A 17170-nucleotide genomic window follows, 5' to 3' on the forward strand; every position below is an offset into this window, starting at 1 on the left:
GAGGTGTGTAAGCCTGATGAATCACAGACTTGTACCCCTGGAGCAAATAATACATTCTATGTTAATTAAAAAAAAGAAAAGCGATTACAATAAAAGAACTCTTATATTTCCTTCCAACTCTAATATTTAGTGCTTTTTATTGTTTCGTTTGAAACTCTTTCATCCTCTGCCTATTTTCTTTAAAAAAAAAGGCGGGGGGAGGAAGAACAGGTTAAACCCATGGCTTTCTTAGTAAGTGCTTTGTGTCCACTAGATGAACGTGGCAGAGACTGTTCAACAAAATCTATTTCCTCCTCCTCCTGGCCACATCGTTAGACTGCATTTCCCAGCTTCCTTTGCAACTCAGCATGGCCACATGACCAGGTTCTGACCAGTGAAAAGTGAGGATCCGTGTGTCAGCTCCAGGCTGGCGCTCACCTCTTCCCACCCGCTGACTGGAGAGACCACCCTCAGGCCAAGGACACCAAATGAGGGGTGGGACAAACTTTCTGTCCATCTTCCCCTCCCGAGTATAACCCCCTCTGCCTAGCTGAGGAATGCCTGCTTCAAACTGGTAAATGAGCAACAGTTAAGCTCCCACTGTGTCTGAATCATTACACATTTTGGGGTCTATTTATGAAGTCTGGCATTCTACTAATGTACCCGGCCATTCACATAACGGCACGGAAGCATTCTCATTCCTTGAACTAAAATCTCAACCGCTGGAACCAAAATTTCAGTTTCTTTGTATGTAGTCCCAGAAACTAATGAATATTTTAAACACAATTACCCAGAAGGCTTTTCTTTTTTTTTTTTTCTTTTGACAAATATATACAGTTTGTGCTTAAAGCGTTATTAGGTTTACTTTTCTCCTTAAAATACCATATTTTTAAAAAACCTATGTGAAGCTATTTTTAAAAGTATTTGGTAAGTTGGATGCATGTACTCATACTTCTCAGTACACACTATGTACATTTTCTTCATTTCTAGTAAGTCTTCAGAATTTGCAATGTGGTTATTTTACAAGGAGTGCATTCTGCATTGTGAAGGAGCTCAGTACTTAGTATTGAGTCAAGATGGGCTTTTTACCATTTCTCTGCAAAACACAGAAACTGTTTCCGACATTTTTCACAAAACTTAAATGATAAAATTATTGGAGGGCTAAAGACTGAGCTGTGTTAATCATACGGTACATACAAAATAAACCAATAAAATACAAGGTGATTTATTGGTAAAATAAACCTAGAACTAAGCATCCAAACAAGTATTATTCCCTACAAATAGTCACTCTGGGAAGCTTATGGTGAAAACACTTCTTGCACTTTTCTCGTGAGGAAACTCAGTACTTTATACCTTCATATGCGCACACACGCCCACACAAACACACACACACACACACACACATACACACACACATGCAGGCACAGTTCCCAAGTATTACTACCAGCTTCACCAGTGAGCCACCACATTTATCAGAAATAGTCTATATTTTCATTAATATTTTTCATAAAATAAGTATAGTATGAATTCACTAACAATCAAGGAAATAAAGACAAACACATACATTTAATATAAAACAAATGGATTATTTTCCTTCTCAAGGTCCTTTCTCCCTTGGGGATTCAATTCTATACTTCATAACTTCGTATCTTCAGAATTCTTTCATTGTATTCTTCCCTGAATACTGAGTTAAGTTTTAATTAGAGAACTTCTGCAATCACTGGAAACAGATCCACAAATCAATTTATATCATACATGTTCAGTTAAAGGAAAATAAAAATACAAAAACATCTGTATGTCTCACCTCCCATCAAACCTGTGCTTCAGGAAATCAAAGAGGGCTTTCTGCATCATGTCTGTTACCTTTGCAGAGGTGAGAAAAAAAGAATGAGGCAAACACACGCAGAGACAGAGACAGAGAGAGAGAAGTCAAAGGTGAGAGAGGTGGAAGGGAAGGGCACTTGAGCAAAGACCTTACACAGTCTGTTGTCTCCAAAGGATAGGTTACAGTGGGAGGTATTTTCATGCTTAACCACTTCCAGTTACTCAAATTTCCCCCATGGCTGTCCTCTAGGGTGTTGAGGAATGAACCAGCAGTGTTCACTAGACCCAAGGCTGACCCCCTTCCCTTCTTAGGTGACAGAACTGCAGCCAAGAGACCACAATGGGTTGGCTTTGCTGCCTTGTCCTTGTCTCCCCTGAGTGGCACTTGCTTCCAGAGTGGAGCAGAGCAACTCTGACCAGCCCTGGACTCCACCACACCACTGCTGGTAGAAATATTCCATTTCTACAGATCACTCTCCTACTCTTCCTCTGACGTTCTCCACTGAGAGGGAAAGAGAAGAGGGAGGGAGACAGGCAGGGGGAGGGAGAAGGAACTGGATTCTTAGATCTGCCTTAAAGAGATTCATTAATTCATTCCATCAGTGAGTATTAAGAAACTACTATGGGCCAGATATTGTCCCAGCTCAGTGGGAATGGTACCCTGGAGGTTGCCCACCTTCAGATTTTAATGTTCCACCGTACCTATTCTTATCTATGCTAGCAGAGTCAGAATGGCAACATCTGAAATATAAGGCATCTAAGTCCTTACTCTTTTCTTCTTACGTTGTAATGTTTAATCTCTAAACAAGTTCATTAATACTTTCAGTGGAGGTTTTTTCCTTCTGTGTCCTTAAAATAAATAAGCAGAGAAATGTTTTGTGGGATAGACCATCATCTTGAACACCCAGCAAGGTGAGATTTGTTGGTGCTTTGGGGGTTTAGGTTTGCTAGCACATGTTCTCTTCTGATTTTTATACTCCATTATTTCTTTGTTTTTTACTTTTTTAAAGTAAGCTCTATGCCCAATGTGGGGCTTGAACTCATGACCCTGAGATCAAGAGTTGCATGCTCTACTATTGAGCCAGCCAGGTGCCCCCATAATTGGTTATTTCTAACAGTAATGGGAATGGTTGAGACAGATAATTTCCTTCAGTTTGAATTTAATGCAGGGCAAACAGCTGACCAGAACTGTCCACTATAGACATTTTAAGGGATATATTTCTAAACAAAAAAGATACATATAAGGTGAGAAGTGTGCCAAAGAAGGAAGCAAGAGCGAAGGGTCACAAAAGCCCCACACTGCGCCACCCATCTTCACACGAGGGGAGCTGCCTCCTTCAGTACCATTATGTGAGCAGACCCTGGAGGGCCAAGCGCCCAACAGCTGTCTCCTAGTGTCTTGGTCAACAACTGAAGCATAACAGACTGGTATTTGTACCTCATAACCCTTCAGTGACGGCCCCACCAACACCACCGGACGCATGGATGGCACAACATCGTAAGGAGGAATGTGCTCCGTCTGAAAAAGATGATTTGACGGGTGTGACAAGGTAAGGCTCAGCACACCTCCTCAACAGCCACAGCATTCATAATTCTCAGGTCAAACGAGTAATGGTTACCGCAGGTCCCCACCAAGGAGGCTCATCCCTTATTCTATAGCCATTTCGGTCACTGAAATGGAGCATTACAAGCATGTATGGATAGAAACCTTAGCAGTAGATTTAAAAAGGAAACACAACTTACCACTTTTTGCTTCTGTTTTGCTAAAAGACAACAATGAGAGCCATATCAAAATACGGAATCTCTGTAAATGATAGTACATGATTTTAAAAGATGGAAGAATGTACCGATTTGTCCCTGTAATTCTCATCATCTCGCAATTACCCACTCTGCAGAGCACTACTCTATTATTTAATTCTGGACAAGACAATTTTGAAGAAAAATGAGAAAAAATGAGACAATTCCTTCTTGTACAAATGATCTCATATCCTGATTTCATGTTGGGTGTGGAGGGTGGACTTCATAACAACACCGGAATTTCTGGGCCAGCCATGGGCCATAGGATGTTCCCTGCTGGACACAGCACACTGTAGCTGAGAACAACGTGGACAAATAAAATTTCATAAAAAGGAACTAAAAATAACAACTTGGGTAAAAATGATCCTCATTTTAAAAACTAGTTATTTTTGGATTTGTCATTTTGATGAACCACGAGAAAATTTTGCAGTCATTTATATGTTTGTAAATTTTCTGCCCACTTTCTAGGATATTGACACATTTTTCCCACTATGTTGTTGTTAATTTTGAATAAATTTATAACCGGTTATTCCTCTTCTTTATTGTTTGTAATAGTGCAAAGCTACAATGACCTAAACGTCCAACGAATGGGGATGAGGCAAAATATTTTGATATCTGATTCAACTAATTTTGTGGTCATCCAAGAAGGTCCAGTCCATTTGGGGACAACCAGAGACCTAGTTCGGTTCAGAGACTGGGAGATCAGGAAGGATCCACACCCCAGAGCCAATCACGTGCACTGCAGTTATGGTAGGCCAGGATGGACCTTGAACTTGTCCTTCTGAGTTGGTGATACCAGATGCCCTAATGCGGCATCAATTCTGGGCCAGCATCAATTTGACTACAGGAGTCAGGGAATATGGTAGAAAAAAAATTCTACCTGCTTGAATACCTCCCTAATTACTAAATATGTAACAACTCCTGACTGGGTCACCGCTGTCCCTTCATTTCCATTAATTCCAGGGCTCGGTTATCTGCTGTCCAAATAGAAATGAGGTCGTCCAGGCCCATTCTCTGCTTCAAACCTCCCAATCTCTAAAACCCAGGCTGCACCATCCTAAAGTTCCCCGTGAAGACTGGAACAGAGCATTTTCTTGAGAGTCTACAACTTTTTTTTTTTCCTTTTTAATTGGCCTTCACCATCTTAATTGCTGTTGGGTTCTTGGGTGGAATAATGAAAATCCTTCAGATTAAATTGCACAATGGACAGTTACTGGCTCTGGGGGGTAAATAAGATTTTTCAAAATTATATTATAATGATCTGAATTTTTAGTATCATAAGTACCCTTTAAATAGAATCAAATTACTATAGAAAGCAAATGAGCAATGAAATATTAAGTAGAAGACTCTTTTAAATCAAGACTCAAAATCATTTCCAAATTGGTAAAAATACTTTCTCTATGTTCAAATACTAAGAAAGAAAAGCATTCCATTAAAAAGAGTTAAACCAAAACCCTCACCTGTTGATGTGGGTGTTGCTCGAAATGTCCCTGATACCATTTCTCCAAGACTTGAAGAAGAGTTTCCACTGGATTTCCTGGGATATAGAAAAGGAACTTAGGACTCATTCCCCAGATTCCTTACAAATAGAACTTGAGACTACAAAGCTTTCTTTGGCCTAAATCCTACTAAATAATTCAAAGCACATCAAATCCTGCTTTGGAGAAGAACTTCGAGAATCTGTCCAAATGTTTTCTTTGACCTATTTCTCAGAGAAGGTGGGGAACTAACTGAGACCCAGAAACACTTTGCAAAAATATCTCTCTTAGTTTTTCAGTGCAGAAATTGGGCAGAAAAATCAAGGGGTACAACCACTCCCGTGAACCAATGCTTAACTAATACCGGTCACCAGTTGGCTACACCAGTTGGATATCAAACATAGTTCAAAACAAGCTTAAGAGCCAGAAGAAGCATTTCTTTTTGAAAAAGTGATTATATGGGAGTCAGAATTTAAAAAAGATGGCAATAATATAATAATATTATTTGTGACCTAGAATGGAAGAGTGTTCCATTGGTCTCCTTGTGTGGCTTTGGAAGCTTCCTAGGAACCCAAAGAGGCCCTTGGGAGCCTACCTTCCTACTTCCCCAGTGTTCTTCCCTCTGTGCTTGAGAGTATGGTCCCTAGGTCAGAACAATCTCATTTCTTATCCTGGTTTTGTCATTTACTAGTTGCGAGACCTTGGCATATAAAATTTCATGTCTTTGAGCCTTAGTTTTCCTATCTATAGAAGTTACACCTAATAGGGTTAGTATAAGGAAAAAAGAAGAACATGTCTGTGAGCTCTTGGTTTTACTCTTTTAGTTCAAGAGTACATAATAACATTATTGTTTTTAAATATTATATTCATTTATTTTAGACAGAGCAGGAGCAGGGGTAGGGGCAGAGGGAGAGAGAGAATCTCAAGCAGGCTCCCAATGCTGGCCTTGATCTCACGACCCCACGATCATCAGCTGAGCCAAAATCAAGAGTCAGACACTTAACTGACTGAGCCACCCAGGCTCCCCAGTATATAATAACATTATAAATTAATAATAACAATAACAATAATAATAATAATAAAATAGCAACTTTGGAAATGGTAATAAATGGTACATTTATATTATACTATATTTATTTATTTAATATATTATTAATATTAATATTAATATTATTATTTTATATATTATATGTTTATTTATTATTTATTTATACTATTTATTTATTTATTATTATACTATATTTATTATATTATATAAATGGTACATTTATGTAATAAATAATACATTTATTATTTCATTCAACAAATATTTTTTGAGTATCTATTGTTCTAAAATCCAGGAATACAACAGTGGGGGAAAAGACAAAATCCCTTCCTTACAGAGACAGATTTTAGTAAGAGATATCACTATCAAATAGACGAACAGGTAAATACGTAGTATTTCTAGAAATAATAAGTGCAAAGGAGAAAACTAAATCAGGAGAAAGATAGGAAGTAAAGGAAGGGAAATGGGTACAATTTTAAAGATGGTTGCTGGAAAGGTGATATTTAACAAAGATTAGAAGCAGATGAAGGAGCTGGTGGAAATATGAAGAAAAAGGTCCCAGTAAGAAGAAAATAGAAAGTGCAAAGGTCCTGGGGTAGGAACGTGTGTTCCTGATTTGTTTAAGGAGCAGCAATAGAGATTAACAGTCAAGAGGAGGAAATAAGAGGAATTAATAATTAATAATATTGTAGGCATGTTATATACTAAAAAAGATTGGTAATTAAAAGTTAGGCTAGGGCACGTGAATGGATCAGTCAGTTAAGTGTCTCTTGATCTCAGCTCAGGTCTTAATCTCAGGGTTATGAGTTTAAGCCCCGCATTGGGCTCCATGCTGAGTGTGGAGCCCACTTAAAAAAAATTAAAAAATAATTAAAATAAAAAAGAAGTGGGGCTAACTGTACTTTTGGGCCGTCTTATCACTGTTTAAGAAGTTCCCTTTAAGACAAAGGCAAAAGAATCCCTAAAGACCAGAGGAATTTCTGAAGCAGAAAAAGATCCAGTAGAAAAAGGAAGTTGAGAGTCAAGAGAAACAACTGCTTCTATGTTAGACCTTTCAAAAAATGGTAACACATGTCAAATTCATGCTTCAAATGTAGGTTCACCATATACGCAGGCTTGTATATTCTGGTATACGAGAATCAGGTATGATTCTGATTTCTCTTTTCTCAGGTTTTGCATGTATCCCTGGGACCTACGAACACCAGCACTCTGAGATTTTTGTGGCTATTTCATTAGTTCACTAGAGGTTGATTCATCCAAAGTTAGATGGTGTCTCCATCCCTTTACCAAGAGATGACATATGCTCTGAGTGGAGAAAAGGGTTTCTAGTCCTGGGACAGTAGCATGGGTACCACTGTATTCCTTGCCCACTTGGTGGGGGTGGGGGTGTCTCTGTGAGAGTTAACCAGGAAGGGCTCTGATGCCAGGTCAGGCCAGGCTCCCACCTGCACTGACCAAGGCCCCATATGACTCTCATGGAGGAGAGCTTCATGTCCAAGCAAGATTTGCTGAGGCCACAGAAAAGTCTTCACTGTGGAATTCATGTTGATGCCCGTGATTTGAGGCTCGAGCATTTCAGAGGGAACTCTCTGAAACTCCTCTGTGTCAATTTCATACCCAGGAAAGCACCTTTCCTCAGAAAGCATACATTTTTAAGCTCATAAGCAAACTTGAAAATATCCTCTTATTCTTTTACCCACCTCCCCCAAATAAGTGCATAGAAACGAAGGAGACTTACCCTCCGTGAAAACGTCCCCTTTTTTGTTCTTGCTGAATCCGTATGTTCTCCAGTCTAAGCGGACTAGGGATGAAGCCAATCTCACAGCCCTCTTTCACCAGCCTTCCTATCCACCAATCATTGTTGTATTTCTGGAATGCAGACATAAAACTGCTATCAGCAGTGATTCACTTATCTTCACATCCCATTAATTAATTTCTGAGGACCAGAAGAGCCACTGTTTATATTATACTATATTGCATATAAACACAATTTATATCATACTATGTTATATATGTCTAAGTGTCCATAGACTAAAGCCAAAGTCTGCAAACTTTTCACCTAAAGGCCCAGAGAGTAAATATTTTAGGTTTTCAGGCCTCATGGTCTCTGTTGCAGCTTCTTAAGTCTACTATTGTCACATGCACAAGGCCATAGATAATTCGTGAGCAAGTGAGCATGCTGTGTTTCAGCTAACATTTTCTTTATAAAAAAGACTTGAGGCTGGAATCAGAACAGTTTGACAATCCCTGAACTAAAGTTGGGTCCTAACCTTTGGATTCCTTTAGTCCTTATGAAGAAGCCCTAACCAATTCTTAAGAAACAGATTTTGGAGGGATAACTATGCATCTAATGTAATTGGAACTCTGGAGAGCAAGACAGGCAAATCTGAGATGAAATACATTCAACTGCCAGTTATTGTCAAAAGCTTTCAGGTAAAGATTCTGTGATATTGTCTGTAATCTACTCTCATTGGAGAACTGTAATCTTCTAAACATAGGTTTACAAATTCAGATCCATCTCATTACCTGATAAAAAAGAAATCTACTCTTACAAAGGCTAAGCATATTGTATATATGTGGAGTTTTGGAAATAACCTCCAAATGGCCTGAAGTCCACTAGGAACACCAGGATTTCCATTTACATGGAAAGTTCCACGACACGTAAAATCAGAAAATTAACCCACGCAAAGGCTTCCATCAGTATGAGGTAAGGCTCTGTGAACACGATCCTATTTAGTGGGTGAGCAAAGTTGTATTTGTAATTACGGATTTGCCAAAGCCTAGATCAGAAGGCATATTTAATCCAAGCCACCTGCCTCAAGGGAAGGTTTCAGGTAGGTGATTTTTAGAAAGCAGGTATCAGTCCTATTGTTCATATCCTCCAGAGATGGTGCCAAAAACTTTGTCTTCATCAGTGTTGTGTTGGGCAAGGCTCCCTCTCTGTTTGATCCAAAAAGTATCTGGTTTATTTTTCAAAATGAAAAACTATATGTAGTACACTTTGCTTAGCTCAGAGAAAAGTGAAATTTATGACGCTGACACATTGTGAAGGAGAAATGGATGGTTTCATTAACTCACTGCAGCATGAAACTCTGCATAGCCGTGAGTAATTTGCAACATCAGCCTCATACTCAAAAGCAAAATGGTGTGGCTTAGGGCTCTGGCCTTTATATGCACACAGCTCCTGCATGACGCATGCATGGTACATAGTGTGAGACGGCATTTCAGGAATGTGGGTTGAGGGGGACACCTGGGCGGCTCAGTGGGTTTAGCATCTGCCTTCAGCTCAGGTCCTGATCCCAGGGTCCTGGGATGGAGTTCTCCTTGCTCAGCAGGGAGCCTGCTTCTCCCTTTCCCTCAGGCTGCCACTCCCCTTGCTTCCCCTGCTTGTGCTCTCTCTCTCTCTCTGACAAATAAATAAATAAATTCTTAAAAAAAGAAAAGTAAAGAAAGAAATGTGAGTTGACCTAATATAAAATCTTGCACAATCAAAGTCTTGGTTTTTCCTATCTTTCCATTCTGTATTTCAGGATAACAAGCTTGAAATAATAGACCTGTTTATTCTGGAATCAACAAAAGGCAAGGAGGCCCTTTTAGAATCTTTGGTGCACAGGTCTGGAATGTAAATCTTCGCATGGTGGGGACAAAGCAGGCTATGAGTCAGAGTGTCCTAGGGTTTAAGTTACTTCCTGAACCGTAAGTTAGCCTGCGGGAACACTCATTTATTAAACGGTACCCAAGCGACCTCAAAGGGCTTCTAGAAATGGTTCATGGCAACTTGCCAGTCTGTTTTGGCTTCCTCGTAGGAAGCAGCTCGAGTTCAGTGAGTATCTGGCTCCACATAAATGAAAAAGTTCTCTGAGCCACCGGAAGTTGCCACATAGATTCAAGAGCTCCACGCACGTGTCATTTGGTGAATCTGATAAGCAGAGCTGCCGTTTTTTCCTCTGCGTTTAAGCTTCTCATTACTGAAAAAGTGCTTAAAGCCGTGCATTAGAGATAGTCATCTGGATGACAGATGAGAGAGGCAACAAGACTACAGAAGTGTGTTCCTCGAGCAACACTCCAGAAGCGTGAGCGAGGGGATCTGGGATGGTCACCTCAGTGTTGCTCCATTTCTTCTCATTCCATTTCCCTAACACGACTAGCACTTTCTCTTTCTAAGATGTGTTCTTAGCAGATATTTCAAGATCTGAAAACAAGTGACTCTAACCTATGCCGGGTTACTAGCTCAATTCCATACATCCAACTGCTGGTCTTGAAGAGAAAGTCACTGAGCAAGGAACGTATAAACCAAAAAGCAACAAAGAGGACAAGATGGGAATATTGATGGCATAGAGGAAAGCAATAACATACAGCAAGGCTGGAATGTGGGTGTGAGGGGGTGTGCATAAAATATGTGAGAGCTTCTCTTACCTTTTAAAGTTCTGCTTCTCCTTGGAAACAATGGGTGTGACCGATTAATGAATAGGGTTTGGTCATTTTTGATGAAAACGGTGAGATAATCCACTTCACCGTTCAGATGGTGGGACACATGCTTCAGGCTCCATGTCCTTGCCCACCAGGCAAATGTGGATATCCTCACCACATGCACTTTTAGAACGTGGAAATGATCAAGTCGATACTACCCCAGCGTCCTGTTAGCAAGGCTCGGAACCGTGGGTGTCTGCACCCATCCTCTCTCTGCATGTTACAATGAGTAAGTGGTCCCCTTCCTATAAAAAATCTCACCCCCACCAACTTGGGGGTCTGGATCCCACCCTTTTTGCCTACTCAAAAACTATATTCCTTTGCCTATCTTTCCTTTCGCATCAACCGCTCCCGCTCTCCGTCTGTTAGTATCAGCATGTGCAGGTGCTCCATAAGCTCCTGTCTTAAAAGAAAACCTTTGACTTCATATCCTCCTCAGTCTACTACCTGGTCAGTGTCAACCTCCTTGAAAGCATACTCTATGCTTGCTAAACATTCCTAACTCCCCTTCTCTCCTCACCCCCCTTCACTTGGCTTCCAGACAATGGTCCCAATGACTTCTGTGCCATTGACCACCGTGTTGCCAACCCAATGTCCATTTCTCACTGCTCATCTTAGGGGACATGTCACAGCATTTGCCACAGCTGATTGCTTCCTCCTTGGGGACACACTCCTCTCTTGATGCCACGCATCGCTCTGTCCTGGTTTTCCTCCTATATCTCAGGTTTCTCCTGTTCCCTCTCCTTATTTGTTGAGTCACTTCATGTAGCCCAACTCTGCAGGATAGAACTCCTTCAGGTTTGATGACAGGTTGCCTTCTCTTCTCCCTCTTTAGGTGACATCGATCATTATCACGGCTTTAAATGCCACACATAAACTGATGACCTAAATTGACATCTTTGGCATCTTTCCTCAAAGTTCCAGATTCTTATATCTAACTTCTACCTGATATGTCCTTTGAGATGTCCCCTTCCATTTGTCCTTTTCCCACCTTAGTCTTCTCCATCTCCACTGCTCAGTTCACAAACCTTGACCTCCCTGGTCATGTGTGATTTCTCCCTCACTCTTAGTTTATTTATTTTTTTTTTAAATATTTTATTTATTTATTTATTTGTCAGAGAGAGAGGAGCGAGAGTGAGCACAGGCAGACAGAGTGGCAGGTAGAGGCAGAGGGAGAAGCAGGCTCCCTGCCAAGCAAGGAGCCCCATGTGGGACTCGATCCCAGGACGCTGGGATCATGACCTGGGCTGAAGGCAGCCGCCCAACCAACTGAGCCACCCAGGCGTCCCTCACTCTTAGTTTCTTGACCTGGTCCACCACCACCGCTCTTCACTAAAGTGTGCAATAGGTCTCAAATTTGTCTACTTCTTTCCATCTTGCTGCTGCCATGCTGGCTCAATTCTACCAGAATGGTTCTAATGGTCTCCCTGATTCCATACTTATCCCACCCCAATCCATGGTCTCTACAACAATCAGAGCAGCCTTTAAAAAAATAATAAGTTCATCCCACTCCTTTGCTTTTAAAGTCTTCAATGGCTTCTTATTACACTCAGAATAAAATCTAAAGTCTCATCATCACTTTAAGGTCCTCTTTGACCTGTGTCCTCCTTACTTCTATGACTGTGTCCTGCTACTAGGTCCCCGGCTCACTGCATTATAGCCATATGGCCTTCCTCTAGTTAACTGATTATGCCAAGCTTTTCTCCTATCTCCAGGCCTTTGCACATGGTATTTCCTCTCCCTTGAAGACCTCCTCTTGCTCTTTTTAAGGTTGGCTCCTCTTCATCTTTCAGGTGTCTACTTAAAGGTCACATTGTTCAAAAGGCCTTGTTTGATCACCCCGTATTTAAAAGTATATATAACACCTTCATCCCTATGTTTTAAATTTTTTAGCATCTGCTTCATTTTTCCCCCAAAGCATTCACAATTTGGAATTATTTATTTGTTCGTGATCTGTCTCCCCACAAGAATTTCAGTCCATGAGGGGAGAGAATCTGTCTGCTTTGTTTATAGCTATCAGACAACATCTGCCACGGCCTGGCACAAACTTGAACACAAGTGTTCAAGAATGGTATCTTGAAGGAGTACTTGAACAAAGGAACACAGTAGATAGAACTTCACCCAGCTCACATGGGCACAATGCAAAGACAGACATCTGCTGACATCCAGATGTTTGACCTACTTGCTATCAAGTGGCTAAAGTGTTAAACCTTTGTATATGTCTTGGTGTCACTAATACCAATGCAGCTTGCAGGGCTTCAAAGACAATGATTTGCAAAACTGCTGTATATTTACCACATGCATCTCATTTTAGACTGGGGATAAGTGCAGGTATTTCAGAGATGTGCAGTGATTGCTTTTACTGACCACACTGCTTCGGGTCTCACTTTACTGTCCCATTCTCTTTTTTTGAGGGGCATGGGGGCAGGCCTATCTGCCAGTGTGTGCCTCCAGCCCCATCAGGAACTTCTGTGCAGAACAAAGCAGGCAAGACTGTACTCCTGACTTGGCCCCATTCTTGTGCCCATCCTCCAGATACCATCCTTCCCCTCTACCGCAGCCCTTCACTCAATCAGCGATCCTTCCAATAGAGTTCACTAGGTTCAACATGTCAACATGGGTAACATGCTGAAATCTCTCCTATCTTAAAAAATAAAAAAGCAAATAAAAATTTAAAAACACTTCCTCCATTCTATACTACCTTTTCCCAGCTAGAATGCATTCTCGTTTTCAACTCAAAGCTTTTAGGAAGAGCATATTGCAATTCCTCTCCTCTAGCCTCCAGATTATGTGGGTAAAGGCCTAATAAGTGTCTTTACGGGGCTTCCACAGCACCCCAGACACAGTGTACCTGAAAGCCAATTCACAACCACATCTACCTTGCAACAAAGCTTCTCCCCTCTCTGCCTTCTTCATCTACCCATCCTCTCATCCCCAGAGTGCTTCCCTGACTTCTTTATTTTGAAAACTGACACAACCCTCTACCCTTTCTAGTGAGCTATGAAACTGGCCTTTCTCCATCCTTCCTTTCTCTCTATTTCACTTTCCCCAATATCACCCCCAGCATATGAAATCTCCCAGTCTTGTCTGTCTGCCTCTTCCCTCTCCCTCCAAGCTGCTCTGTTTCTCCAGCCTCTCTGTTGCAATCTCAGGCCAGCCTCTGCAACACTCACCTGACCATCAGAGTCAGTATGCTAAGACACAATCCTCGTGGCACCTGCCCATCATTTAAAATTCCTCTCCAGCCCACTACCTGGTGATAAAGTCCAGGCTTCTTGTCAGGGTCAAAAAGGTCCTTTCTTATCAGGCCCTTGCCTCCGTGACCTGGCTCATCCCCTGAACTACTCCCTACTTCCCGCCCTCCAGCCACGCTGTACTGGTCCTCCCTGTCCCTTCCAGCAGATCCATCCCCACACCCACCCAGCCTGAACTCCCTCAGGTTTCACCATTTCTGTAGAGCTCCTGCCCCACCCCCCATCTTCCTTTGGCCAGCCAGGTGGCCCTTCCTGCTTTTTCTTCATGATACCTATTCAATTTTACTACTACGGAACTTGTCATCCTGGGCAGAAACTAGGCACCTGCAAGTGTTTTCCACCAGACTCAGAGCTCCCTGGCAGTGGGGAATGTGTGCCTTCATCCCTGATCTCTCGATGCCAAGCACAATGTCTGAGATGAAGTAGAATTTCAATTCAGGTTGACTAAATGAAAATATCTGTGTCATCATTCCACCTTACAAGTTGCAAGGCCTCAAGTCTTCTCTGTACCTCTCGATCCCTTAAGCTTTCTGTTTCCCAAAGTCCTCTGCCCTCTTCGTAGCTTTAACACTTTAATTATTAATTATATTCTCAAGCGTTGCCTCCAAGGTCAAGGTCCACAGGATTAGAGCAGAGATGTTTATAATTACAATATCCCTTGTAAATGGTCCCTCATGGGTAGATGCCATGGGTAGATGCCATGCAGCCAAATTCACGTTTCCCTAAGTGGGATCCATAGACCTGTGGTTCTGCAGTCATGCAAGGTGATTAGAAGGTGACCAGGGGACCAGAGATCTGTCCCAAACCCACCCTATGATGACAGTGATCCAATGTTTTCAATGAGTGATCATGCAAGCAATGATCTCAGTCCTCTAAATCTCAGTGAGAATGCATGGATTTGGAAAGCCTGGCAAATTAAATAAGCTAACACACTGACAGCTCCTCAGGGCTCCTCTCGGTTCAGTCTGGCTCAGAGCTGATCCCGGCTCTCGGCTAGTGGCAGGTTAAGGGACGCAGAGAGTCCTACATTTACCTCTTTAATGTGGAGGAAGTCCTTGGCGTCGAAGGAGATGGCTGTGCTCGGAACAGGCACATCCTCGTCCAAGGCGCCACAGTAGCTCACGTTCGTCTTCACAGCAAACGCTACAGGCTTGGACTAGGGGCAGACACACAGCATAAGGACGGAGGAAGGAGACAGAGTGGGATTTTTCATATTGGAAAATACAATTAGATAATTGATAGTACCAGGCAGGAAGGGAAACCACTTTCCAAAGAGGTGTCTCAAATGGGTTTCACGGTTCCTGGCTGCGTAGAGAAATCTGCAGCAATACTCTAAAATGATTCAACCCAATCACCCCAAACATTTCCCCCTCCTGGGCTGCTTTCGAACATCCCAAACCAAGAAACCTGCTCTAAAGTGCTGGGGAGGGACGGAAAGACAGGGGGAGGGCTGTCTGCTTTGTCCTCTACTCCTAAAACTTATGTTTGTTATTTTAAATGATAACAGACACCCCTTGGGATACAGGAAATGTGTGCTAGGTCTTAAATTAAAAGGTGTTGGCAGGAGCAAAATAAATATTTTTTTGAGATAGCCTCAGATCTGAAATCCTGTGGAATCCTACTCAAAATGAATACTTGTCCTGCCAGGAAAAAGAAAGGTCAGTTAGGGGCAGACCAGAAGGAGGAGCACCATCTCGATCTCCCTGAGTAACAAAAGCTCGTTCCTGAAACTTTTTAGGTAAATTCCTCCCCAGCAAAGCGCTCTTGGGTGGGTGCGTCCTTGCAGAGGCTAAGCAAACCAGCAGCCTAAGCTAACAGTACTGCGGCTGCCATCTGAGTGACCACAAAGGCCACAAAACACTCTGAAAGAAAACAAAAACAACAACAAAAAAATTAGCTAAAGTGAGAACACAGGGTTCCTGCAATCCTGGATTGTTTTGTTAGTGGCTCATTTATTCGTGCTGAGAACATGACTGGGGAGCAAGAGTTGAGGCAAGACCCTGGTTAGAGTCCTGGCCATGTCCCTTCACAAGCACGGCCCCGCAGCCCCTCCAGCCCACCGAGCACAGACAACACGTGTCACAGCGAATGAAGATGCCTCGTTACTGGCATCATTTCCCTCTTACTGCTCGCACAATGAATTTACTGTAAAACCAGAAAAAGTTAGGAATTCATATCACTTGAGCTTCAGTTTTTCTTCTAAAAGTTAGAAAGACTGGATCATTATGCCTTAGGAGTCTGTCCTGGAGGGCAAGGAACAGAGGCTGGCCACAACCCGTCTTATATTTTACATGGAACTTCATTTGGCAAAAGGAGTCTATGCTAAAACAAACAAACAAAAACAGTTTGAAAGGCATAGAACAGGAGACTTCTAGTGACTCTTCCAGTTCTAAGATTTAAAAATATAGTTTTTGCTCTTTATTGCCTCCTGTGGGTACAGAAATTCCTGAAGTGGCGGGGGGGGGGGGGGGGGGGGGGGGGGGCTCGCCCCTGGTGGAATATCTAAAGTTCTATTTTTGGCAACACTTTTGATGGCTCATGTTTGCTGAAATACTAATAGTTGTTCAAAGCTCCAAACTTCATGCTGAATTTGAGGTAGGAGACCGAAACCAAATGGGGAGCTGTACAGAGATCCCACGGAACAACAGTCTAACATGTGCAGCCAGAAATGAAGGCTAATGGCCCAGAGAATGAGCGGTCAGGAACAGGTAGCAACCAGTGCCCGACGGGGCTCTCCGCCAGCACTGGGAGGGGCAAGCTTAAAATCAGCCACCACCATGAAGTCGGAAGATGCCCAATAATTCGCCACCAAACCTAACGCAATGGGTGAGGGGTCAGGGTCTCAGGAAATGCCCCCCGCCCCGGGAATGTTACTAACCTCTCTTAGGGGGTGAATGGGTCAGGGAACCTTAGAATCTGGTGCCTTATCAGGATGATCATAAAATGATTGTTCCAGAGAAATCTGCGGCAGGGGACGAGCAGCTGAGGCCTGCTGAGCAACAGGCCGCTTTGGAATCAAAGAGGGGCCAGAAAATCACCTTTGCTCTCTCCAGCTGGATCGCGGCTTGTTGTTCTCTCTCCTGCCGAATTGCTTCCCGATCCTCTTCCAAAGAGACATCGGAGTCAGACGGCCTGCTCGTGTAGGAATCCGCGGAACCCTGGAAAGGAAAACCCGGAGTGGTTTCAATGTGGCGATGGGGAGCTCCTGCGAGCGTCCTATCCATACCAGCATCCCGGAGTGAGTTCTCATTTGCGTAGGGTTTGGTGCACGCACCCTACGCCTTTGCTGCAGACTTACGTTCAGACGGCAAAATATGGTTAAT

At 42.5% G+C, this 17170-nt stretch overlaps 1 protein-coding gene across 2 annotated transcripts in view; it reads right to left on the bottom strand.

Annotated features, from left to right (window-relative positions):
- CACNB4 (calcium voltage-gated channel auxiliary subunit beta 4) overlaps nucleotides 1-17170 on the bottom strand; it is a 249668-nt gene that overhangs the window by 38620 nt on the left and 193878 nt on the right. For both annotated transcript variants that reach the window (XM_044242065.1, XM_044242066.1), the window contains 7 exons: nucleotides 16886-17005; nucleotides 14881-15003; nucleotides 7862-7992; nucleotides 5061-5137; nucleotides 3547-3566; nucleotides 3242-3322; nucleotides 1784-1842 (listed from right to left, as the gene is read on the bottom strand). In XM_044242065.1, coding sequence (XP_044098000.1) covers nucleotides 1784-1842; nucleotides 3242-3322; nucleotides 3547-3566; nucleotides 5061-5137; nucleotides 7862-7992; nucleotides 14881-15003; nucleotides 16886-17005 — 611 coding nt within the window. The remainder of the gene's footprint in view (nucleotides 1-1783; nucleotides 1843-3241; nucleotides 3323-3546; nucleotides 3567-5060; nucleotides 5138-7861; nucleotides 7993-14880; nucleotides 15004-16885; nucleotides 17006-17170) is intronic.

The sequence above is a fragment of the Neovison vison genome, chromosome 3 (genome assembly GCF_020171115.1).
Source record: "Neovison vison isolate M4711 chromosome 3, ASM_NN_V1, whole genome shotgun sequence".
NCBI lineage: Eukaryota > Metazoa > Chordata > Mammalia > Carnivora > Mustelidae > Neogale > Neogale vison.